The sequence below is a fragment of the Trematomus bernacchii genome, unplaced genomic scaffold (genome assembly GCF_902827165.1).
Source record: "Trematomus bernacchii unplaced genomic scaffold, fTreBer1.1, whole genome shotgun sequence".
Lineage (NCBI taxonomy): Eukaryota > Metazoa > Chordata > Actinopteri > Perciformes > Nototheniidae > Trematomus > Trematomus bernacchii.
The window spans coordinates 3606793-3634194 of record NW_022987727.1 but is presented as its reverse complement, the minus strand read 5'-3'; the positions used below and the strand labels follow the sequence as shown (position 1 = coordinate 3634194).

Sequence of the window (27402 nt, the reverse complement as noted above, 5' to 3'; positions counted from 1 at the left end):
CTCTCACTAACCCCCATCACGGAGGATCAGCCTCTAAGGCAACCGCTGAGAAAAAGATGGATGCCACTAAATGGATACTTTTCTAGAAAATTGAGCTGATTTAATTATCCCCCATTGCTTCTAAATAACATTTTTGTTTCCAATCAGCATTGTGGAAGTGTTAAGAAGAAAAGTAAAAGCGCTGATTAAAAGTGTGAAGCGGGGGTGTAGTATATCTATCATTTTTCATTCTATTGTTTTGTATTCCCTTTGTCATATTCTGTTATTATCTATGCGTCTACGGATTTAACAATATATGTTGGTGAGAGAAATGTTTACATTTTTTGCAGTATGGTATAAACCAAGGGGATGTCTAACATACGGCCTGCGGGCCAGATTATTATTACATGTCACTTGTTAGACGCTTTTATCCAAAGCGGCTTACATACTCAATACTGTGGACAATCCCCACAGGAGCAATTTGGGGTGAAGTGTCTTGCCCAGGGACACAACGACATGCAGTGGGGTTTGAACCTGTGACCCCAACACCAAGGCTCTATCCACTGCGCCACACGCCCCCATTATGGGTCCAATCCAGCACACTTGAGAACTGCACAACTTTGCAAAAGGAGCCATTAATCCAATACTTCATATAAAATGCAATGCTATCCCTATGTGCCCATTGTGGGCAGCCCTGTCCTAATTAGAGTAGCAGGCCCTATACTGATATGCTATTATACGTCCCATATGCTTAGGCTACATGACACAACACTGACACTGAAAATGTCCTTGTCAAAAAGTAGAAAATGGGAAATAGAGTGTCAGGGTTTTCAATAATGACCAGTTCGTATTTCTTCACAGAGGTAAATTGGAAGCAAGTGTCCTTGTTGTGTTCACAGTAGCTTTCAGTGCTTAAAGTAATAATATTCAGCACCACCAGCAGACAAATCATGGTGAACAATAAAATATCTTGGAAGGACATATGAGAACAGACACGATAAATTAGTTGTTGTCAACAAGAGGTCTGCTTTTAGTTGTAGCTGAGAGATCAGCAAGGCATCTCAGGCTGTTCATCTGCTGTTTGTAAATGGATTGTTCATTTTGTGAATGTACTTTTACATACATAAGAGACAAGGCAAGGCAAGGCAAGGCAAGGCAAGGCAAGGCAAGTTTATTTATATAGCACCTTTCAACACAAGGTAATTCAAAGTGCTTTACAAAAATGGAAGACATTTTAAAAATGGCATTTAAAATCAGTCATTAAAAAGGAAAGATAATAAAATAAACATTAAAAGAAAAAATACATGGATAAAAGTTAAAAGTTACAGTGCAGTTTAAGATGTGAATAGTTCAATTAAAAGCAGCGGCAAAAAGAAAAGTCTTCAGCCTGGATTTAAAAGTAGTAAGAGTTGCAGCGGACCTGCAGGTTTCTGGGAGTTTGTTCCAGATATTCGGAGCATAATAACTGAATGCTGCTTTACCATGTTTAGTTCTTTACAAATGTAAAGCCATTGTTTATAGGTTTTTGTACAATGAGCTTACTGGTCCAGACCACTGGAGATCTAAATGGGCAGTTTGTGTCCCATGAACTCAAATACTTTTAGAAACATTGTTAGTCCAGGTCGTACCTGAATCTTATAAAGCTCATCAATGGAGTGGGTTTTTGCAAGAACATTTCATTTGACATGTTCCTATTGTGGCTTGTTTTGTGGATTTAAAGTTTGCTCCGGTCAGTTATCTAAGGCCTTATAATTAGAGGCATTCTATCAATATCCCGCCTAACGCTGACTTGGCCTCTAGAATTACACTTGCATGGCAACGCGGTGCCTTAAGCCTTCATTAGGCACAGATAACACATACCAACCTTGGCGCCCAACAGTGTTTTCTCATTAGGTCAGCAAAAAACGGCAGAACATTCATTTCAAACACTGAGGTTTAGGAGCAGCCAGGGAATACTGAGTGCAGTCTGCATCTTTCTTTCAATGTCTCTGCTCCATCAGGATGGGATGGGGTTTGTGGAAAGAGATGCAAACTGCCAATTTCAAAAAGTGGGACTGGTCTTTCAATATAATTCCAAACCAATGCCAACAATAGCTATACGAATAGCGTTATATGCTAACCAAATATGAGCCAAAGGTTTGTATGAATCATCATTTAAAAAGATATATATTGTTATGCTTCATGCATTGCTCCTTTCATCTGGTTGTTTGTCTACGTGTCTATGACCATAAGCCTAATTTTTGTCAATGTGAAGAAAGGTTTTACATACGCACAAAAAAGCAATCAAAAGACGGCGGTGATACATATTTTTAAGGTTTTGCTTGAGGGAAACAAATCATACAATCCAAAACATCAACAGTAATTACAATGTTTGGTGGTTATATGAATGGATGGTTGTGATGCAGTATTGGATACAGAAAGAACCTCTCCTATGTGAAGTGCCGTCTGGTTTACTCAGATTTAAATTAGCCAGAGCCGCTGCTGGACTGTGAGGATGATCTGAGAGAGAGCCAGCCGCTGCTCAGCATGTCCTGAAGTTACCACAGCCAAGAAGAAGCCTTTGATCCAAGCAGAGGCTGTTACTCTGTTTTATGATACCTGGCAAAACCCCCACCAATGGGAGAGCCTCTCCCTGCAGAACTTCCCCAGTCGTTCCCACTCCGCTGGTTTCCCCAAACAAGAGTTGTAGTGTTTACCTGAGGCGATGCAGCAACTCAGCTGCTGCCATTTATTGGTCACAGGTGGATTATAGAATAAACACCATCCAGATGGATAGTAGGACTCTTTAAATGCTAGAATTCACAGGTGTGGGACTTGTACCGACAGCAGGGCCTTCAGATTATTCAACTATAATATGTGTTTTCTCTCAGTTTCCTGTCCCAGACTCAAACGTGAGTTATTTCCATTTATGCTCAAAGTTTGAGTAAACAAGGCAGGTCTGGTGTGAAATGTCAAGTCTTTGCCTCTCTAATTGAGTCTGGAAAAAAGGAAATTGTCATTTGTACCAGTAATGATCATTTGCATTTATATTAGAAAACTGCTTCTTCAAGTGGTGCTTCTCAGTGATTATGCTAACTTCTATCACTGCAGATCCACTGCACCTGATAGCAGCCCTTCAATGAATGTGCTTGCTTAAATTCAGCCAGAACCAGAACAGTAAGGGCTATCTTGGCAGTTTGTATTAGTGTTGGGAAAATACTGAATGTGCTATAAAGTGGCTTGTTTTTCAAACTCAAATTGGGGACTGCTTTTTGTTTGTTCATGGAACCAAATGTTTTTTGCTCAACATGTAGGACTGGAAGTTATAAAGCTTTAAACGTTAGATGCTTACATGCGTTATTATATCATAAAGTATTCATACAGCAGTTGCAGCTCAATGACTTGCTTTATAGCCTCCCAGGGAGGCCAGTTGTTCCGGCCAATAAGTCTTTCTACTTTGCTGCACTGGCAGCAGTGTAATGCGATTATTTACTATCTTCATTTAGCAGTGTAGAGAGAAAGCCAATGGGCATTAGTGAACACAGTTTATTAGGGCAGATTCATGGATTAACACGCCACACATCGGAGGAGAAGTGATTGGGGTAGAGGCAAGATCATTAAATAGCTATTGAAATTCACAGTATTTTCACTATGTACACAATTTCCAATGACAAACGCTTTTGCATAGTGACATGGTGTATCCTGCTGGTTCAATGAGGCAGTTATGCAACACACATATATCTAAATGAAGTCAAGGCTATTAAACAAGCCACTCCACCTCAGCAGGTATGTGAACACTGCTATATGCATTGTGTGACTTACACAACATGCACCATTTCCCGACAGTGTGTCGCCATAAACAGCTCCAGTGAATCTGTGCGATTGCACTTTAATGTATCGTTTTTAAAGGGCCCACTTCAAACTAGATCAGTGAAAGATGCAAAACATGTATTATGCAACCTACAATGTAAGCTAATAGACAGTACATGTGTTAAAAACTGTTCAGACTTACTCTGCAGTTTCCCAGCTCCTCCGCAGACAAGATAATGGTCCCACATTTCTTCCCAGGTATGCCACTGTGAAAACAAATAGAGATCATTCAAAACAACAAAGCACAGCCTCTCGATCGTTTTGTCGAGAGGCACTGTGGGTCGAATTTAGTAATACCCACAAGTCATGGAATATAGTTAACGGCACACAACTACGATCTGAATAACTCACTGATGGAAGAAAATATAGCAGCATTAACCATTTTTGGCTAGTCTGTTAATCTTTTAAAAAAAAAAAAAATCTTCATTGGTTTATATTGAATACAGTACTTGTAATGTCAGCTCAGAGGACATTTTAACATTAGCTGTATATGTTACATACTGAACTTGGAAAATGGGGACTCTAATATTTCACTGCATGAAAAAGAATGGGCTATGAAAAACATACATTTGAATTCTCCTATCTCAAACATTTTAAAGGGTTTTAGTTATGTATTTGTAAATTATTTTGGTCATTGTGAAAACCTATAATATCTGTGAATCATAACATAACTTTAAAGCATTATAGCGCATCGCAAATTGTGACATTAAGTGACAGTTTGACGTCTCTAATGAGCACATTGTTTTGCTTCACCACAGCAACTGAATAAAAACAGGTGAAAAACAGTGGCTCTTAAGTTTGTTTTTAGTACAATGTGAAATAAAACTGCTGGGACACAAGGCTCCTCTGATCCCTGTTTGCCTGAATTCACTTCAAACCTCCGCAGGCCTGCAGTTGTTTACCGCTGATTCCCGCTCCAGCAGATGATCAAGACATCGCAGCACAAGAGAGGTTCCCTGCGTGTCTGTTTTTCCACGCTTCACCTCTTCAGTAGCTTGCCAACCCAATGGCTGCTATCAGAAATTGAGACAGAGTGGCTCCAGATTTCTTTAAGCGGAACAAAATGAGATTTCTTTATATCCAATCTCTGGCAACTCTCTGCATCCACTGAAGCTGTGGGAAAGAAGGCGGGAACCGTTCCACACAACACAAAGCAAGACAGCACTATCCACTCCAGCTGCTGACACTCCTACAGTATCATCTTACCAGATACAAAAAGGAAATTACACGGGGGTCCTGCTGTGGTCTTAGCTGGAGAGCCTTCATTAGAAGGTCAGACATGCTGAAGATCCTCATCAAGCTGTGACAGCTGATCTGACTGGCAGTAATACTGGATTTCATACCACAAAATGGGAGGCAGCCTATACTGCAGCAAAGGCTTGCATTATTTACAAAGACAGAAAATTGCTGAAAATACAGTACCGGGTATGCCAGGGGACCGATTAAGAGATAAAGCGTATTTTCCTTTTGCTTATCTGCTGGTGGAGGAGGGGTTTGTTGTGTTTTTAAGAGATATAGGGTCCTTCCATTAACCTTTCCCAGGTTTCCCAGGCCCATATTATACGCGGTTTTACGCTCCAAGGCAACCCTTATGATCAAATTAGATCAATACCTTAATATAAACCTACAGACCGGAAATGCTTTACAAGCAGCAGTGCGTGCAGGAGAACTTTCATAGTCTCAGCATTTAAAGGTGGGGTAGGTAAGTTTAAGAAACCGTCTCGAGATACACTTTTTGTTATATTCCATGGAATGCTCTTAACATCCCGATAGCAATGAATATCTTAAGTGCTTTGACAAAAAATCCATAAAAAAATGTCATCTGTGGAAGCAGTAGTACTGTAAAAAGCACGACCAATCATTTTAGCTGGCCCGGCTAAAATAACTGGATGGCCTACCTGCCTGTCAGCCTTCCATCTGTGCACACACTTATCTCGTGCCCTCATTGGTCATGTGCGCGTTCGTGTGTGTTGGAGGAGGGGCTCTGTAAGGAAGTGGCAGATTTTCTCCAGCTGTGTATTTTCAAATTCTAGCGATCTCGAGCTGGTTTCTCCAAAATTACCTACCCCATCTTTAATGAAGCAAAATGTCAAATGAAGCCATCCCACTCTGAAGGGGCCGGCACACTTCATTTCTCAGGCTCTACCACCAGGCTCCATGGAGACCAATCTCAAGGTGAATTAACTGTCCTTGAATTATTGATGTTTCACTCTAAATCGCTGCTGTGCAGTTTGAGGACGCTTCAAAGAGCCAGTAAAGCCCTCCTCCCTGAGGCCAGTAAACCCTGCACACTGCACAGGTCAAGTTATCTCACTCGGGTCACGATAATGACCGAATGACCGATACTCCTTTCAAGATGTGAAATGAGATCCACTGATTGGTAAAATATCAGCTCCAGACACGTTAAGATGCCCCACTCTGCTCTAATCTCTGCAGCTGAGATGAGAGCAGGTACCAAAAGGGCAATGCTCTTTTAAATTAGGCATGCATTATTGAGTGCGGCATTTCCTCTGACAATGACTAGTTAACTTGAAGAACAAGACAACACTGAGTGGATAAATTCAGTTCCTGCCGTTTCTCTTTGGCACAAGAGTTCCTCTTTACTGTCCGGACTGACGATAGTTCTAAGAGCTTCTGTAGTGAAATGTGACGACTGGTGATACGAAGCGTCCTGCATCGAGAGGCCTCATTCACTCAGCTCTCATTCACTGATGGTCCCTCACTGGGAAAACGCTTTGATGATGAAATTAAGTGAAATATGCTGCAGCAGCCCTTCTTGCTGTGCTATCTGTGAGTGAACCAGGCCTTCACTCTGACTGCTGTGAGGGACTGACAGGCTTTAATCAGCTGTTTATGTGAATTACTTTCAAACATGTTTCCACTGATTTTTCTGCTGCTCAAACCTTTTGAATATTCGATTTACAACAACCTATGGTGTTTTTTTATGTTTAACAATCGGTCAAATCCCAGCTAACCATGTCAACAGAACAACGTGACGGCATTCAGTGCGTGTTTCAAGTGACATCATGAGGCATATACAGCTACAAACAATATAATGCGGAAAATAAAATGTAATTTTTCTCTCTATTTTCTGTATCTTGCTTCACTTTTTTTACATATGGATGTTTATATGGTATCCTTATCAACCAGCACAGCTACATGATTTGTCATTATGATTTAACATCGTAACTCCGTCATAAGTATGTGTGACTGTGTATGTAATTAAGGATGCATACAAGGTTATCAAATTCAAGTTGTATTATTATAATTTTTCAAGGGCATTAATTATTATAGATTAAGATCAATAAGTTAACATAAGGCCAACATCACTTGGTGCTTATCTATATAACAGTCACCGGTATTCACTGCTGCTTTAATGAAGCACCACTTACCAAACAAGGGGGTAGGTCAGAAGAGGGAGAAAGATTTACAAAAGGACCCTCGTCTGCAGACAAACTTCACAAACACCCATCAATGATGAGATCATATTCATTCAACAGTTTATAATGCATGGTCAGTAATAAGCACAACTTAAGTCTGCAACATTGTTAATTTGTTCGCTTGGCTTTCAGAGGGTCGCTCTTATAGAAGTCCACTTGAGTTTTCAAAGTAACGGAGGTTACAGAGAGCTTGTTTAACCACTCTTTAAATTGCTTATGTTTTAATGACCATCTGAATCTTCCTCTACTCCTACTGTCAGAGAAAATAAATCCTCTTGAACACAAGAAATATCAAAGCCAGATAGTTATATTGCATGATATTTCAAGCAAAGGAATACTCTAGAACAGTGGTTCTCAACTGGTCAGGCCTCGGGACCCACTTTTTCCTTAGTCAATAGATTGCGACCGGTCTGGGGAGATTCTAAATACTAACATATAAACTAAGCATTCTGGTACACTCTGAAAAGAAAAGTGTACCAGAATCTATTACTACCCGACATATTAATAATATGTTATGCCATTGTTTGTTTTTCACTTTGTTCTGACAGCTGAACTTACTGCTCCACACAGAGAGAAGAGCAAAGAGGAGATAGTCTGTGTGAATTACTTTAAATTGTGGGTAAGGGTAGATAGCCCCCATTGTTCTGTGACCTGTCAATCATCAAACCGGGGGTCATATTTCATTACGTGTTCATTTGTATCTGAAGTTGTACCCATGGATGTATAAAGAATAGTTTTACCGCGAAGTTATTCTCCGTGGGGACTTCCGGCAACAATCTTGATTCTGATTGGCCAGAAGACTCGAAAAAACATCAGCTAAGATGCTTTATTGAGGTGATCACTACGTGACAGAAGTTTTCAGACCCATTTATGGTCTCCGTTACTTCCAGTCCAACGCTTACTGCATGCACAGCGTGAGAAAAAGTAAAAAAAAAAAAAGATTATATATTTTTTTCTTCACTCACACATCTGCGACCCACTTGAAACGGGTCCGCGACCCACCAGTTGAGAACCACTGCTCTAGAAAGCATGCTTGGCCACACTGAAAAGTAAATCATTTAGAGAACAATTCCTCTAACACTTTCACACCGTAAAAGAGATTGAGGGTCTCTGTTTGATAACGTCTACAAGGTTCTGAAACGTTTTATTTAGTTTTTAACAATCAAAAACGTACTTAAATTCCTCTGCCAGTAACCTTCAGTGCCTTTGATAGTGCTCATCCACAAAGTCAAACAAAGGACCATTTGAATTTCAAACACTACATTTATGATTGGTTACAAATACATATTTTATAACATGAGTTCAAGGCTGAAGGACACTCTTATCTCCTCACAGGCCTGAGTCAGATAGTTTGGGAAGAAATGACTAAGCCCAGTAACATAAGTTTATCAGAAGAAAATAAATGTAAGTATCTATGCTACCATATAACATACTGTCTTCTTAACAGTCAGGAGGAGCACTAGTAAAGAACAGATCATTGTGCAGGAGCAATAAAGAAAACTAAATTTAGCGAGTGAAGTGCAGACAGGTGAAAGGAGTTTTGATAAGGTGGTCTTGCTCAGCGAAGACTGATGAGAGCGTTTTATCCTCCATGGCTTCTGTGCTTCCAGTGAATGATTAATGTGACATCATAAAGGCATTAAAGCTTCCAGCACCCGAGCAATGCAGGTGAGTGGTGACTGCACTAACAAACTGCTAAGGAGCTATGATTCTCAGGGCCATTCACAACTCTCCTGAATTAAACTAGTCGCTGACAGGCTCCCTTGGCACTCAACACAAAGGGTTCCAGATGGGTCTGACCAATCCAATGACAGCCTGTGATGTGTGATAGTGTTGCCTGTCATAGTGGGCTTAATATTAACAGTCAGATTATCCTCATGTCAGAGGGGATATCTCTTCATGTCCCTCATACTCAACAGAAAAACCAGAGGATCAAACAAATCTCAAATAAGGAAAACAAACAAGGACAGACAGACATGAAACAGGTCCATGTAGCAGAGTGGCTTTCTTTACACAGAGAGATATTAAAGGTGGAAGTGCCGTCATGCTCTCAGCTCACACTGAAACAGAGCAGAGCTTTGACAGAGCCCCTGCTTGATCAACTGAATGGAAAGAGATCAAGCAGCATTTTTTAGCAACACTACAATTACAGGGCCAAAGTTTCCATTTCTGCTGTTCTGCAGAATACCAATGAGAATATCTCTTTCAATGGAAACACATTCGAGTCATATATTTATCTAAAGAACAAGCATCAAAGATCATTGTGCATGGCATCTTTTATTATGGAAATTCAGGCTTAATGTACGACCACTATAATTTCCCATCTAGAGGCAGTTGCTGTCGTGAGATGGTGATTCACAATGCCTGTATTCTCCATTACCTATCAGTGCGGAGGTGGGGTGGATGGAGGTTGGTGAGATTAAAGTCCGGAGAGGGAGAGGGAAGCAATTGTTGATGCCGTTCACATTAGGTCATTAGGATGATAAATGGTCTTGATATTTAACAACGCTGCAACGTGTCACGCATATGAGAGTGGGGGAGGGTTATCCGCCCAACAAAATGAGTGAGAGCCCAAGAAGAAGAAAATTATTTTTGTTCACACTGCAGCTGTGGCAGGGTGTGTCTACGTATTTCACCACCAGACAAAATGACTGCAGCGTTACCATGCTGTGAACATTTTAACTTTGCAATTTCACACCTGGGAAAAAGCCAAATAAAAACATATTATTTGGGATAGTGAAGTGCATCAAGACAGGAAATATGATCATCTTCACTGCACGAAAGTAAGGAGGATTTCTTTGTGAAATTGCCATGGTTGAATCCCTTTGGTGAACAAGATGATAAGGGCAAATGGACAAATCTAACTGGCTTGACTCAGAAACCAACAGAGATGAAAGGTAGAATGATAATCTGGCTTTGTGCCACTGTAAACGTTCGGGGCAGTGGGCAAGTCATAGTTGAACAGAATTAAACAAGGTTGCCAAAACTCTATGTGGGTTCAAATGGGATTATACCCCTAATCCCCTTGATCTGCATACACTGATAAGCATCCATAATCCCTCACCTCACAAGGATTTAAAAAAAGATGATATAAAGTGAGCTAATTTAGAAAAGGACACCAGAATACCAAACTGTGGTTTTGAGAAAGGGGGAAGAGAGCTGCTTTCAGGAGGAGCTGATGTTTGTGTTTAGATCAGGTAGCTACAGGCAGCCTGTGCTAAGCTCTTTGAAGCTCTGTTAAAATAAGCACAAAGCAAGTAAATAGGGCAAAGAAATGCGGTGCCGAAAATGTCAGAGGGATATACAAAACAACCCAGGAAAGAACACTTTTTTTTTACCAAAGATGAAACCACATTGTCACAAAACTGTCATCCTTTCTTTCCCTTTGTTACAATGGATAAATCTACCATTGATGCATAATTACCATGATCACGTCCTCCATGGTAAATCCTGTTATCCAAGGAAATACTCTTATGTAATTATAAACACTAAATATGAAATACAATTACATTTCAAATGCATTGTAGTATGGATGTAATGAGTTTTGATGATATAAATGTTGCCATGGGCCCTAATCACTGTAATAATGTTTGATTTATTGTGATTCTGAACAAATGAGGCATTCATCAACCACCTGCAAGCGAACAATTGCTTGTTTTGACAGAGAAAGAGAGGATTAGGAGGAGTTGTCAATCACAAAGAAACTTTCTCTCTCCGGCTGAATCGAATAACTATTGAAAGTCATGACAGAGACTTCACTTCCTTCCCTTCTGATCTCTCCTGCCAACAAGAAAATCCTTCTCCAGAGGACGTACATGTAACGAGCCCAATCCAATTTCCCCCTGGCAAGAATAGAACAACCCTCTCTCTCTCAGAGGCAATAAGAGATGGCCAATTATTTTTGTTAATACAGTTTTACACATATGTTTGCGGTCACATTTTATCCTATTTTGAGCTTTTCAACATGCTTGACATTATATCATGGTGTGATTCTCGTCTCCCGTATCCCCTCTGTGTCACAAGGCAACGCCACTTTCACCCCCCCTCTGGTGCTGGGCGGCCAATATTGGAATTCATACCATGTTACACCGGGACACCCTGACCTCCTCTGTGGTGGTTACTGCTTACTTTAGATTGCAATCTGCTGGCAGACTGATCGGTTTTGGCTGCTGAATAGATTAACAACATGGGAGTGTTAGAGTGGGGCAGCAGAGCGCTCGTTCAGAGGCTCTCTGGGTGCTTTTCACCTTTCCATCAGATCACAGCCTGTGGCCATGACAGAAATGAACCCGCTCTGATCATAAGTGTATTAAAACCAGCTAATCTTTCCGCAGAGTAAAAACATCCGCTGCCCTTAAGCTTGAGGCCTCCATTACTACTGTGAGCACAGACATCTATTGACTTATTATCCACTAAGGTTTATTAAGACAAGACTTTTAATATCATTACATTCACTTATTTTCAAGGAAGAAGAAAGAATAATTGGAGATTTTAAAGTGTTTTGCTATGCAGAAGTCATGGAAGATTAATAAACAGAGCAATTTAACTGAAGTCTATGGGAGAAAAAGAAATTCTACAAGAACTGTGCCTCTTTGAAGGACATTTTTGCCTCTTATGGAGCCAAAATGGCACCTAATAAATCCCTGTTTCTCCAGACAAAATGGTTCTTGTAGAATCAGCCCCATTGAGGTTTCCTCACCTAAGCAGGAATACACATTATTAGAAAATGATCCTTGTTAGTGTTCAGCCTTGGAGCCCAAATTGGCCCTTAGCGAGGCAGCAGAATGCTCTAATTGTGTGTGATGTCCCGCGGCACAAGATGATGTTACTGTAAACCGTCTAAAACACAACACCTCCCAGTTAAGTAATACAAAAACACACGGGGGTTAAACAGGCAAAGAAAACTTTCTCCACACAGTATCAAGAGCACTTAGATTAAGCATTTTTAGTTTCACCAAAAATGAACTTCTCTCACTCCAACTCATTATTTCAATCTGCAGCTTTTTTCCCTCCCTCCTCATCTCGGAGGGATTGCAGCTGTGTAGCCCGGAGTCAGTCAGGAAACTACACTAACCATCAACTTTAAAAGCACTAAGAGTCTCTGAAGTGGAGATGAGACAAGTGATGCCTTCTGCTTCAGAGTAAACTTCTGGTGAGTCACACAACCCTGCTACTGGGCACAGTCGTTTTACATCTTGTGAGCATGACATTTAGATGTGTCTGACCTCTTTGTATACATTCAGATTTGTAATTATGATTGTTTTGTGGTGTTGTATTTTGGAATAGGGTATGTAAATCTAAACTGTCTTCTACCAAGTACTAACAGGTCTGACCGCTTGCGAAACCGTGCCCCAAGCAGAGACTGTCCAATGGGACTGCAGTAAGAGTGTTACTCAGCCTTTTAAGAGTTTAAATACTGGTCTCTCTATGTTAAGTGTTTCCTAAATCAAAAACAACCCCGCAAGTGAGCCCCCGAAGCAGTAATTTGTTAAAAAAGAGATCTGTCAGGTTTATTTCCGGATGCTATCAACTTTTCTTGAAACATTAGTGCCACTGTTCTGCTCTTTATTGGATTTGAAAACATTTATACAAACAGCTTTATGTTTGCATGTATGTCGGTAGGTCCACACATCTTTAAACCAAATGCAACAAATACATTTTTTGAAAATACAAACTGACTGCTGTGAATACAATCAAAGTCATTAAATAAGCAGCTAAAAAGTCTGTAGCAGATTTTTACAGTTAGTTTTGAAGCTGGCAAAAATTACAGTCTAAATAAATTAGGTTGGCTTTGGTACCTCTGAGTGACATCAGGGGACTTAGTTTAAGAAATGTAAAAGACTTCCAATGGTTATTGTGACACTTTTATAATTTGCAAACTGCATGCAGTATGTGCCGTGCACCATCAGAAAGGTGTAGCAAAATTAGCAAAGGGGAGCAGGGGAGCCAATAAAAAACTTGATAGCTACAGTTTTCTCTTATATCCTCAATCAGGACTTTGCAGAGTCAGTGATGATATTCTTCCAATTTTAAATAACAGCCCTAAAGGCAAAGTTATGCTTTTTAGCACAATGGAGTCAGATTAGTTACAGCACAAATCATACTTCTTTTGTTTATCCACAGATGTACTGTGAGCTGCAGAAACTAGGGGCAGAAGAGAAAAGAGTGATACCGCTACAGAGCCTCGATGAGAACAGTACAGTGCAGCTGACTTCTGCATGCTATGTAACACAGGTGCAACCTCAACTTGTAAAATGCAATTAAACAAAACCCCAAACACCGATACTGAAAGAATAATCATAAAGTTGAATCAACACCTCAGACTCAGTGACAGCAAATATGAAACAATATAGGATTCACAGATTTAGTATTTATTGTTTTTACTGTTGTGGTTATTGCATTACATTGTACTGCTGTTGCTGTATTCAATACTTAGTCTAAAATTAAATTAAAGGGAGCAAAAACGATGCTTGGAGATATACGAGTGCAGATAGAGTGATGAAATTAGGTCTGGTCCTCAGTGGGAACAAGAGAACGAGAGCTTGAGGGAATTTAAGTAAATAAATCAAGGCTTTACTGAAGTTCAGATATTTATATAGTTTTATATTTTGACCTGTTTTGGTAGAAAGTGCAGTCAGTCAATTATCCAGTGAAAGCAGAACCAAGCTTAGTTTAGTAAACATCTTTATCCTTCATCTGTTCACTGTTTAGCATTCATCATCTGCACTGGTGTGAGCAGTTGTCATTTAACGTTTGTCAATGTGTCAATCAGAGACCAATCACCAAACTGTCAGAGTTCATTGTTTTAACTTGGTATTCCCCGAGGCCTCGGTCTGCAGTGTGAAATCGACCGTTTGTTGACCACTGCACATATTAGGCTGTACGTAAATTATCACACTGGTGGAAATCTGTGATAAAATAAGATTTAAGATATCAAGCGTGTTGCGATTTTGATCAAACCTGGTTCAGCTTTAATCAAACCTGGCATGTTTTAATCAAATGATTTCCTTATCAACAAGTACAATTTAAAGAGAATATTTATCAGTGTATGTGCACTTTCATCTCGTCTCATTTTTCAGTTCTACCCCTGGGATCATTTAAATCTAATCTCTGCTTGGCCTTTGACTTTGAAGTTTTGAATCCCGCTTTGGTGCAGGCTCTGAGGAGCTATAAAGACACATTTGAACAGTTTAGGGTGAAGGCTTCTGTCACACAGTCTAGCATTATAAAGTCAATATTACATCAAACTTCCAGGGTACTTCCACATCCGGGGTAGAATATAGAAGAGCAGGAATTTTACTTCAAAATATCTTCCTCTGAACGAAGCCGTTTGTAATTAATCTCTTGTGTAGACTTTGTGTATCGGGACAACCAAACGAGAGAGCTCTTATATGGTTTTTATAGATCCTACAGACAGTGGCTGACCTCTAACCTGAGCTAAACGCCAAATTAAGTGCACTAGAAGTTACCTAACACAACTTTCATTTGAGTAAATATTTTCCTGAAATTCCTACTCATTTGCCAGATTGTTGTAGAGACAACTGTAAGAAGAGATTATTACTCTTAAAGATGGTTTGGGATGAAAGAGTCTGTTCAAAAGTATTGTGGGCAAGCTAATTCTCACTTGGCTAAACACCTTATTAAACAATGTTGTAAGAGGACATTCCTGTGTTCAGGCAATGGCTCAGAGAGCTGGAAAATACGCAACATTTAGAGAGAACATGTTACAAGCTTGCCAACAGAGATACTTTCTCTTGAACATATGGCAATAACTTCTTGATAATTTGACTACTTTCAATAGAATTCATTATTATTTCTCCTATCTTTGCAGTTGAAAAAAGGAGACTGCTCCCTGAATATTGCTTTTTCCAAATAATTGTATGTAGACAGATTGATCATTGACAATACATTGTAATAGCCTATCATGATCTCAGTTGCCCTTTGATTTGATCTTTTTAATGTTGTTTTCTATATTGCTATGAATCCCTTTCTTCCCAGCCAACCCTCCCACGAGAGTCACTGCGGTTTTGCATATGGTTCATTTCCTGCTTGAAGCATACATCGGGAGGGCACGGTTACAGTATGCTAATGGGTTGAACATGCTAATATTGTGGGCATTTATAAACTCGAGTGTGTGGTATAATTTACAAAACCAACAGAAAGGTTACTGCCTCTCTCCTGCATCCGATGAGACACCAGAGGTGGTGGTCTAATTGGATGCAGAGAAAGCGTTCGACAGGGTGGAGTGGGGCTTTCTATTTGAGGTCCTTAAGAGGTTCAGCCTCGGATCCAAATGTGTGTCCTGAATATCATTGTTATACTCTTCACCCAAGGCTTCAGTGAGTACTAACGGGATGACTTCTCAATATTTTACACTAGGTAGAGGAACTCGCCAGGGTTGCCCTTTTAGCTCGTTACCATTCGCCATGGCGATCGAACCCTTATCAATTGCGCTTAAATCTGCCAGCTTTAAACAAGGAATGATCAGATATGGTTCAGAACACATACTCTCGTTATACGCTGACGACTTACTATTGTTCATTTCTAACCCTATATCTACCATTCCTCAGATAATTGATCTGTTAACTCGATTCGGAACCTTTTCAGGGTACAAATTAAACTTTTCCAAGAGTGAGTGCTTCCCTGTAAATGACCTGGCCCTCCAGATCCCCGATAGACTCATCACCTTCAAGATGTCCAGGAGTCATTTTAAGTACTTAGGTGTGAATATATGTGGAAAACTCTCAGACCTTTACAAAGATAACGTCCCACCACTAATTGACAAGCTCAAATCTGATTTGGAAAGGTGGAATAATTTACATTGAACTATCGCTGGGAGGGTAAACTGTATCAAAATGAACGTGCTCCCACCCTTCCTGTACCTCTTTCAATGTCTGCCAGTCTTCCTACATAAATCACTTATTTGTAAAATAGACACACTAATCTCCTCTTTTTTATGGCAAGGGAAGACTCCTAGAATTAGGAAAGAGCTTTTACAAAGGCACAGATCTACAGGAGGATTGGTGCTTCCAAACATAAGACACTACTGGGCAGCCAATATCCACATAATAATTGTATGGATTAAGGAACCAACATTGAGTTGGTGTGATCTTGAAGCCAAATCCTGTCCTAATACCTCACTTTTGGCTTTGCTTACATCAACATTACCCAGCCGGCCGACTCAATATTCGAATAACCCGATAGTTGTTTCCACCCTAAGAATATGGTCCCAATTTAGAAGTGCTCATGGACTTCATGGATCCTCTATTCATTGTTCCATTCGCAACAACCATCTCTTTCTCCCCCCTCACACTGATGGGGCCTTCTCTATGTGGCAGAGATTAGGCCTTATCAGAGTAAGGGACCTTTACATCAACAACGTTTTCGGTAGCTTTAGCCAACTCTCTGACAAATTTAGCCTCCCAGACTCTCATCTATTTCGCTACTTCCAGGTCCGTAACTGGGTTAAACTAAATAACCCTTCATTTCCCAATATCCCTCCGGATTCAATAATTGACTCAATTCTGGACACTCTAACAACCGAAAAAGGTCTGGTTTCAAGAATTTACAATTCCATCTCCCGTCTCACAGAAACATCTCTTGGTAAAATCAAACAAGATTGGGAAGATGAACTAGTCCAAGCAATAGATGATGATGTCTGGGATGGCGCATTAGCGAGAGTGAACAATAGTACATCCTGTGCCAGGCTCAATCTTATACAACTTAAAGTTGTCCACCGTATCTATTACACCAACTCTAAACTCTCCAAAATATACCCTAATGTCACGGATACCTGTAACAGATGCCACACGTCCCCAGCAAACATGACTCATACTCTTGTCCTCGCCTACAAGGATACTGGACAAGCATTTTCAAACACCTCGCTGAGGCCTTGGACGTGGTATTGACACCATGTGCAGAAACTGCCATTTTTGGAGTACTACCTGACCACCGAGTGATGAGGAGGAAAACGAAGGACAGTATAGCCTTTGAATCTATTTTAGCACGTAGAAGAATACTCCTAGAATGGAAATCCTCAATAGCACCTAAAGCATCTCTATGGCTTAAAGATCTAATGTTATACCTGAACTTGGAGAACATTATATTATAACCTGAGGGGCTCTTCGGAAATGTTTGAATCTGTCTGGGGCTCTGTAGCTGAACTTAAGACACTAAGTTAGGAAGAAAGGGGGGACTATGAATGTATATGTTTTAGTTTTTTATATGCATGTATGTATGTATGTGTATGTGTATGTATATGTATGTGTATGTGTATGTATGTGTATGTATATGTGTATGTAAATGTATGGGTATGGGTGTAGGTATGTACATATATATATATATGTGTATGTGTATATGTGGGTATACATATGTGAGTATATGGGTACATGTATTATTGTTATTATTCTTTATTTCCTTATCTATTAATTGTTTTTTAATTATCTTTTACATTACTATATTTGTACCTATATATGTATTTATTTATTTATTTACTTTACTAGCTAGGACCGGGAGGGGGGGAAAGGAAAAATATAGACCGTATAAATGTAACTCATTGTGCCTGACTCAATAAAAAAAAAATATGAAGAAAGGTTACTGCCATTTGTATAATGAACTCTATTACCGCATTACCTACACAACCATAGTATGGTTCCCTCCCACAGGCCATTCACATAATCACAGCCAAGAGAGCCGCTATGTTTTTCTGTAAAAGAGGACATTCACCTGCATCAGTCAATCATTTAGCTTTGCATTTCGTCAGCTAGCAATAACTTTGATACATGTTTCTCATTAAAACCAGATTATAAACAGAAAGCATCTGTATCACTTTGGTGCTTCATGCTTACATTCCTCCCTCTGGCATACATTTCTATCTTAATAAATGTATGGGGGGGGGGGCGCCATACATCTCATCTGACCTGTTATTTTCCCCAAGACAAATAAGTCTGAGGAAATTAGTTTGAAGCAAATGGCAGAACATTATGTGTGTCCCGTGCGTGTGTGTGTGTGTGTGGGCGTGTGTGCGCGTGTTATATATGAATCTAAATGCAGATACAAGGAATCCCACAGCATGATGAATATTTTTGCATACATACAACGCAGTGTAATGATTTATTTTAGGATGTACAGTTTTTGAGCCTTGTAAAAGTAATAGCTACATTAGACTTGGTCAAGTCATGGGAAAAATGTTGTGCTTATCGTTAATGTTAAGGTAAGACTAAACAGGGAGTTACAGGAAATAAATATTTGGCTGAACCTAATTTTCTTACACAAACATTCATCCATAACTAATTTGCATTGGCTTATTCATTTTGATATCATTCAAAGCTGCTTAGAGTACTGCTTATTTTTTAATACAAATAATGTAATATGTAACATACCGCACTGAGTGTATCTGCAAAACATTCTTTGTCACAGAAATGTCGACACCTGCGAAAAAGCTCATCAGCATATCTTCCCACATGAACTTGAAAAGCAAATTTGTATTATATTATATACCAGGTGCCTGATCGGTATTGCACATCTAAAATTCAAAACAGATATGAGAAGGAGATTGCTGACTTCTCAGCTACTTCCATTATCAGCTCTGGAAATAACAACATTTTTCATTCTTATCTATCACTTGCCAGATTGGGCTAGTGAGTTGTTAGATTTAGTAGCTTAACTTTGCCCCAGGCAATGCTTTTTGCGAAGCCCTTACATAGTGGGAACACATTGTGGATATGTGTAGACGACCACCCTCTGGACACAAAGGTTTGGTCAAAAAAACCTGCATAGATAGTTAGAAATTGGCAAGATCATGACTGAGATACATTTTGGGTAAGGGTGTTGGGAGGTGTGTAGATGTTAAAATAGCATCAACATTACAGTAAGCTAAGTCAGTCAAATGTCCTCACAAGTATAGTACACATCTCTGAGTGTATGCTGCTAAGAGGAAGGAGCAAACTGAAGGCAGAACAAGAGATAGAGGTTTGGGGGAACAAAACCAAATGTAAAAGCACAATGAGGAAAAAGGGGGTCAGGCTATAAAAAAAGAATCTGGAGGATGGATGGAGGGAGAATAAATGAGAGATGAAGTGTGGAAAATAGGGAAAGGCTGCTGATGTGCTTCTTAAGCAGGTCATTGGACGCGGTGTGCCGTGGGAGGGCTTGTTTAAGCATGGCTAACAGATTTCCTCAGTCCCTGCGGGAGCTTTTCCTTAAAGCTCCGGTCCAGAGAGGCACTGTCACATCAGGACGCATGATAAGGAAATGGAGCACATGGCCATTAAACAACTTCTAAAATGTCGTCCATCACAGGAGGCGAGGAAAACTTCATTACCCATGGGTGCCATTTAGCTATTCAAATGGGGCAGGGCTTGATAAAACTGTATTTCATTCAATCTAAATAAACCTGTACCTTTCCTCAATTGCTATATTTCCTGACACAATAGCTGTTGGAACAGTTAATAGCAGCACAAGTGAATGTTTTTATAAAGACTCAGTCCTTCAATTTGAAAGCTGCGGTCTGTAACGACAAACATATCATCATCATCATCGCCCTCTGCTGCAGCTAAATGAGGTGTTGCATCAGCGTTGAGTCTCAGCAGTGATCAAGGTGCCCCGCTGAAGCTGCAGAATCAATACTTCTGTCCATCATGTCTGCCTGGGGCTCCTGAGCCTTCTGCCTGTCTCTGATGTGGGCTGTGAAGCCTAGTTTACAGCATACTGGCGAATACTGACTCTTGATCCTGTTCATCCGCTTATTCAGCACTGAAGGGCACACAGCTCTGTAATCCACCGCCACCAGTTCTTGGCAGAGTTCATGGTCGACACCAAAGCCCTGTTATTCACACAAACCAGCACCGCCTCCAACTTCACTGACAGGCCTACAGGCTGTACTTCACACTCACACACTCGAACACAAGCTCTGTAGTTTGTCAAATTCTCCCTCTCACTCTCAAAAGATACACACAACTCAAAGAGCTACGCACAGGCCCATGGGTGCTAATGGCTTCAGGGCATCATATTTCCCAATTTAAGAGAAGCTGCGTTGATAGTACCATGTGTCTCACGCTGACTTCAATCCGCTCTCCGCGCAAGATCGCTTCCCTAATGACAGTAATTGCATTGAGGAAGCCCCCGGTCGTGTTCAATTACCCATTCCCATCCAAGCACACGGGTCTAATCTCGCAGTGTAATGTACGATACAGATGTCTCTAGAAGGCAGACATATCCATCATCGCCTCATCTTTGCTGCAACGTGGGAAATCCAGCAGGAGAACCATGTAAGATTTAAATGGGCTGAGATGTGCCACTGAGATTTCATTATATTGTAATATCTGAAAACTGGTGTTTTCTAAAGTAGAATTGTGTCTCCTTGAGAAATAAAGGAAAATCCTCTTCCTGGCTCTTTCCAAATGATTAAAAACAGTCAAAAGAAGACTCACCCGAGAGGTTTCTCCAGGCGGCTGGCAGGTGAGCCCACGATCTCTCCCAATGTACAGTGGACCTGTCCCAGAAAGTCCTGCCATGGGGGGAAAACACAGTGGGATGGAGAGAGACGGAGGATGGGGGCATTCAGGTGGTTAGGGGGTAACAAGGACAAAAGCATTGTACGGTTATAATTAAGGACATCTGAGGCAGACACGTACGTTAAAGTCGGTGGGCTTCCAGGGTGAAGAAGAAGGAGGAGGAAGAGAAAGAGACCAGGCAGCAGCAGTGACACAACAGAGCATATCATGGAACAGAAGACACACCACTCAAATACCAGACAGTCATCAACCAGGTGCAAGAAAGAAGAGCAAAAGTGGATATGTGAAAGAGCAGATATGCAGCACAGAAGAGTAGACGATGGAGAGTCAGAAAGTCTCAGAGGAAGCAAGAAAGAGAATGTGAAACAGCACAATAGATGGAAAGCAACAAAGAGTTTCATTCAAAGAACAGTGTGTTTCCGAGCCATGCAGCACAAAATAACAACAATAAAAGCATTACAGTGACATTTGGTGGTATGCAAACCAATATATTGTTTATGTATAAAATGAGACAGAGTGTATTAATCAAAGCTTTCAACGTTAATGACTAACATACACGTATCACTGTGATAGATGAGTATTGTTCCTTAATGTGCTGTCTTAGAATATGAAAATCTAAATTGCAAAGTACACTACAGAGCGCACAGGGAAATGTGTTTTGAAAGGCTTTGATAATGATGTGCAATGCTTCATTTGAGGGTATGCCAGATGCAAATAAAACTCCAATTATAATAGCTCTGGAGAAATAAAATGTGTTTTCAAACTAAGGCAGGTGGAGAGTGTAAAATAAACAATATTTTGGCAGATGAAGCATAATCCTCTCATTATTCCCAAATATATTTGAGCATTTTAGATGCCATAAACTGGTTTGCATAAAACCTTAATATTAAAGCACTAAAAACAACTCAAACTAGTTTCAGGATGAAATATAAACTACTTCTGAACCTCCAAGAAGAAATCAAGTGTTTTCACTTACATGCTTTGCCAGATCTGGACTTTTAGAATCAATGTCATACCTGAAATCACAAAGTCACCACAAATCACATGGGCACAGATGGGCGAAACATCATGAGACCTCACATTTTACTACCAAGTCTAATAATACAAAAAACACTGGCTGCAGCGTGGACATTTTCCTCCTGTCGATCACACACCTGGGTCATTAAGGGAGCAAAAGAGACCGACTGATGAAGAAAAAGCATAAGCAATAATATGACAGTTAATTAGGAAAGTTATTCTATAGTTTATTCATGTGATTTCTGTACTATGCCTGGGAGATCAGACTTAAACTATCTACAGATGCACAGAAAGTTTCCAGCATTTGCCAGACTTAATGTAAAAGTAATTAAGCCTCATTCAGCCCAGGCTCCCACCCCAAAAGAAATATGTAAATCAGCAACACTAATTGTGAGGGGATGCACTCTCTCATTTTCGGTTCCAGAGTTGAATCATGATAGCATGCCAAATTAATTCATTAAGTGTCTAAAATCCTTTGAGACCTGCAGCCCGGCCCTGGATACGTCGCTGAAGTCCACTGGGGACTTCATGCTTGAAGGATGGAAGAAAAAAAAGAAGCACATCTGTTCTCCTTGAGTAGGGAGGATGATCCTGACTCTGTTCTGGGGGGGGGGATCTCAAAATGAAACCGCACCTTCTTGACCTTCTCTCCAGGCCGGTATTTTTCAAGAGGGGGAAGGCAGCAGTATGTGAAAGAGGGGGTGAAAGAGGTCTCGGCGAGTTTCATGGGACTTTTAGAGATTTGCTTTGCTTAGCAGCAGAGATATTAAGGATAACACTTTATTTGAAATATGTATCACCCTTATACCAATCTCCTTTCAAAAAATGACTTCTGAGACTCTGCACCAATGAATAATTCCTCAGGAGAGAGCCGCGCTGGCAGTGACAACGGAGAGAAGAGAGAAAATAAGAGACCGGAAAGGGGGAGGGGGGTTAAGAGATAGATGGGGAAGACAGAGAGTGACTGAGGGAGAAGATGTGAAGCTTATGGTTAAAAAAGAAATGAACGAAATGGGGGACTGGTTTGGAAGAGGACTGCACATTTGAAACTCGGTGTGTGTCTCCAGAGGAATGGATCAAACTGAATAACTCACACGTCAAATCGCAGGTTTTGCTTCTCCTCAAAGAAGTAGTCCAGGATGTACTTCCTGATAAAGTCCGGGTTCAGTGTGTTGTCGATCACTTCTGTTCTCCCGAACTAGACCAGAACCAGGTAAGCAGGAGAAAAGAGGCGAATAAGTGATCTCAAAGCTTTCAGATGGCACATCATGCAGTCACGCAGAAACTACATCCACAGTTCTATTAATGTACCCCCCCCCCCCCCATCTTCCCCCTGCAACAGTGTGAATTCACAGCTTCAGATAAGCTCAGATTTGATTAACAGAAGTCAGTGATCGCACAGTTCAGCTCTTCTTCTCCACCTCTTCTCATTGTGCTGGGGATGAGCAAGCCTGAGGAAAACTCCAATTACACTAATTTATTCATATCACATTCAACGCCACTTCCGAGCTCATAGTGACTTCAAAAACAAGGGGTGGGGATGATGAACTGTTACAAATGATGCCATCTCCAGTTCCCTGGCATTATGAAGAAAATGGGAATCAGTCAGTACTAAAAAAAAAAAACGACACTGATACAGAGCAAGACCTTCTGATGCGGTTATGTGCTGATAAACAAATCAACAGGCAAACAAAAGTGTTGTGCATAACCCCCATCACGCACATTATTGAATCCAAAATGAATAATTAAAAGTCAGAGAATGTATGTGGAGCTGCATAAATGAAAGGAATTGGAACCATAGACTGACACAGGGAATTCATAATAGCAGTGTTAAGGTTTAATGAGGAGATGTAGCAGCAGGATTACAGGCTCACAACTTTGTGATTACATGCAGTGCGGGTAAAACTCAAAGTGGGATTTAATGTGGGGAGCGACAGAGTAACGTTGCAGAAGAAGAATACTTTTAACAGATGGACGCCTATGCTAATGCAAGAGAGTCTAGCTGGATGTGTGTAACATATGACAGTATGAGGGAGTGGATTTACTGATGTGTAACCTGCCATCAAACATAAAACTGTGTCTAAGCGTATAAAAGTAGAACTTCTATGTGGCAGCACTAAAATCTCGCTTCCTATGTATACCTGTCAGAAAGTGGGAGCATAGAGGGAGTTATCTGCACCAGGCGAACAGCAGCATCATTTTATGATAGGAGCTGAATGTGGCAACAGGGGGCCGATAACATATTCAATTTGGTACTAGCCTAAACTCAACAGAAGGATAAAATCAGCACCAGAGCAGAGAACAGCCACCGGAGGAAATAAAACATTTCTCAGACCACATATTATTCCTTCCTTGGCAAGTACAAAGTGGGCCTGTAAAGCCAGAGTTGCAAAGCACTACAATTAACTGTCAACCCCCCCAAAAAAAGGATATCTGGGCATTGGCAGTCAGTGTGCAATACTTCACTCCAATAACCCTGCCTTAGATAAATGGTGAGCTACAATGTCACTCAATTATCTTGGTAAAAAGATGAATGTCTCTTCTAATTCCTCAGCGTGGAAAGGCCAGGCTTGCTTACATGTATGGAGGTTACATTGTGTCAGCTGTTAAGTCAAAGCTGTGGAAAGAGGAAAACATGTCATGCACTCGGAGTAATTAAAGATGAGGGAGTTGAATATTAATACTTTAAAGTCATGTGGTAACAGAATGATGGGCTGCAGCTACGGTTTTATATATTCGGCTAAGGATGCTGACAGAAATCAGTCAAGGGGAGGAATTGATGGACCTGGATTTAAAATATCCAGATGTTCTACTCTTGATGGATGAACTTGAAAGACACCAAGCCAATGGGGGTTTGTCCCACACAAGAGTCATTGGATTACAGATGGGAGGTGGCACAGTGAAAGGTGCTCCGACCAACCACATCCACTCTGAGGAGAACAAACAGGCGCATGTCATGACAGGGGCAAAAGAAGGGCTTAGCACCTTTATCAATACTGCACAGCTTGACTCTGCAGCTCACACAGGCAGCTGTCCTGCTCTGACTCTGTATCTCTGTCAGGGAGAGACGTCCAGGCTGCACACAGTGTGGAAGCTCGAGGCGGGGCAGTGTAGCCAGAGGTGACAAGTGTAGGAGGCTTGACTACATTTGCATGATAATTAGTCAAACTAATTTATGGCCTCATTAAAAGCATATCGCTGTGTTGCTGCTACAAGCACCAATGTTTGCTTTACTGGTGGCCACTCTTAAAAGCCTGTGAGCAAAAAAGATAGTTCAGGTAACAATTGGTAATTAATTTAATCATTCATGTTAGTCGCCATTTTGTCTACAGTTAGGTTTGTAGAAATGACATTTAAAGAAACAGGACGTGATAAGATGCACAAGTAACCCCCACGTGACTCCAAATGCATCTGTACTAAATGGTAAAGTGGACAACAATTTTCCAGAGGACTTTTAAAGTGTGAAAGTTACGTTGTGAACCCAATCGAGATTGTAGTCCAGTGTGTGTTTGTGTGTGTGTGGTACTTCAACCTTTGTGAGAATCAATTGTTTGAGAAATATTGATCTTCTTATCTAACCCTTCAGAGAGAAAGTGTATTTCACAAAATGTCAAACTATTCCTTTTAGATACTGAACTTGCTTTACTCGGGGGGAACTTTTTGATAATGACAGAAGGCCAGTTAATAACAAACATTAAGATACAAATGGATTAGGGGCTTAGCGAGGAGTTGCGTTTGGAGAAACTCCCATGGCACTTTTGTTTTTATAAACAAGCTATATTCTTCTATTATGATGCATTTTGTGGTTTCAAATCCGACACACAGGTTTGTAAATGTTGTATCGCTGTGTGTGTGTGTGTGTGTGTGTGTGTGTGTGTGTGTGTGTGTGTGTGTGTGTGTGTGTGTGTGTGTGTGTGCGTGTGTGTGTGTGTGTGTGTGTGTGTGCGTGCGTGCGTGTGTGTTGTTGCTTTGCTATGTAAAGGTAAGACGGGGCATCTCTTCTCATCCATGTTGGAATCCATGTTATTAACCTGCCTTGTGCCATTGAAATCTGTTTTAGACCTTACTCTATTTATAAGAGCCAAGAACCACCAAAACACAGATTCCAAGTGAAACCTTTGTATCCTGGAGCCAAGTCTTTCCCACTCCTGAATCTGTTGTGTCACACCAATGTGCACCAGTGTGACACCAAGGCCTCTGTGGAGTCAATAGACATGGCACTCCTATTCAGCCAGAGTGAAAGAAATAGCAAATAGTGTCAGCTCTTAAAAGTATCTGTCTTCCTGTTAGGCAGCATGTACTGTACACACAGTATTGATTGTGCTGTATATTACTGAATGCCTGGCTTTTAGCTTTTGAAAAATAACATTCATGTTCACAGCAAAGGGTTCAGCTGCGTCAGATCAAACGAATATCAGTCTGAAAGGAATCTTAAATCAGGAGTTTTTTTCTGTATACCCATCCATCAGGATTACAGGAACAAATAATCCCAAAGGCATCACTTGTCTTGCCACAATAGCTTTTCCTCTCTATACGTCACCTGTCTCTGCGGTCTAATTAAAGTCTTAATCAGCCAATCAGTCACAGTTTACACAGGGCTGACCAGCGCACGGATATTCACAGGGTTAATCAATTGGAAATGATTGGCACTCACAGCATTTACCTTGAGGGGGTGGGGGGGGGGGGGTGTAAACAGAGAGCAGCCTGTGATAGAGAAGATACATGCTGATGGAGTTGTGTCGACAGAGGGGCGATGTCTTACCTCTCTCCACTGTTTGCACTCAGCGCCCTGCGTGTACAACACCAGCACTGAAGAGAAAGAGAGAGCAGAGGAGTGCACTGTCACTGCACCATCTCAGTCAAGCATCCCGCTTCTTCATACGGTGTTTGTTTTTTCCGTCTTTGCTGCAATTCATCATTAATTATCCCATCTCACCCTGACAGCATAATGAAGTGCCAAGCTTGATGATGCTGCACTGCATCACATTCTGGGTATAATGGGCACATGCAAAGAACAAAGCTCTTTAACAACATTGTAAACGTCTGGAGCTCAATTTAAGTCGTGCAATCAAAAAACAATATGCAATACAGTAACGGTTGGAAAATCTCTTTATTCCCATATTATTTTACGAGTTTAAATTAAGCTGAGGCTCATGCTCACAGCGTGACCCCTCATATATCTTAGGGTTCATCTTCCTGCGAATAAAAAACAGGGCGAATGTGATATTTTCCAGTGGCTTATTTACACAAAGGGCTCGAACCTCCTCCTTATTATGATACATGTCTCTCCCATTCTCCATCCTGCAGGGAGCATCAAAGAAAATGCTTTTATGGCGGTTCCCCATGTGTTTCACCCAAAGATACCCATTTGTATTCAAAGTCTGGCCTTGCATGCATTAAGGTACTTTCTGTAGCTCTCAGTGAGGAAAGGTTGTCACATTAATGTGCAAATGATATGCAGTTATTGAAGGAACACTTTGAAATAGCAAAGTAAACTGAATCAAAGTGAAGCTCAGCTAAAATGAAAGTAAAGCTTTGTCGAGGGAGAGAAGGTGAAGAACCATTTTCTGAGCAAGACAAAAGCCATGCTTAAATCAGCACTG

The 27402-nt window shown here is 40.7% G+C and overlaps 1 protein-coding gene across 1 annotated transcript in view; it reads right to left on the bottom strand.

Moving 5' to 3' along the window:
- cpne5a (copine Va) overlaps positions 1-27402 on the bottom strand; it is a 69865-nt gene that overhangs the window by 29146 nt on the left and 13317 nt on the right. Inside the window, 6 exon segments of the mRNA XM_034144622.1 lie at positions 3971-4034; positions 20699-20775; positions 20903-20917; positions 21759-21798; positions 22894-22997; positions 26562-26608. Coding sequence (XP_034000513.1) covers positions 3971-4034; positions 20699-20775; positions 20903-20917; positions 21759-21798; positions 22894-22997; positions 26562-26608 — 347 coding nt within the window.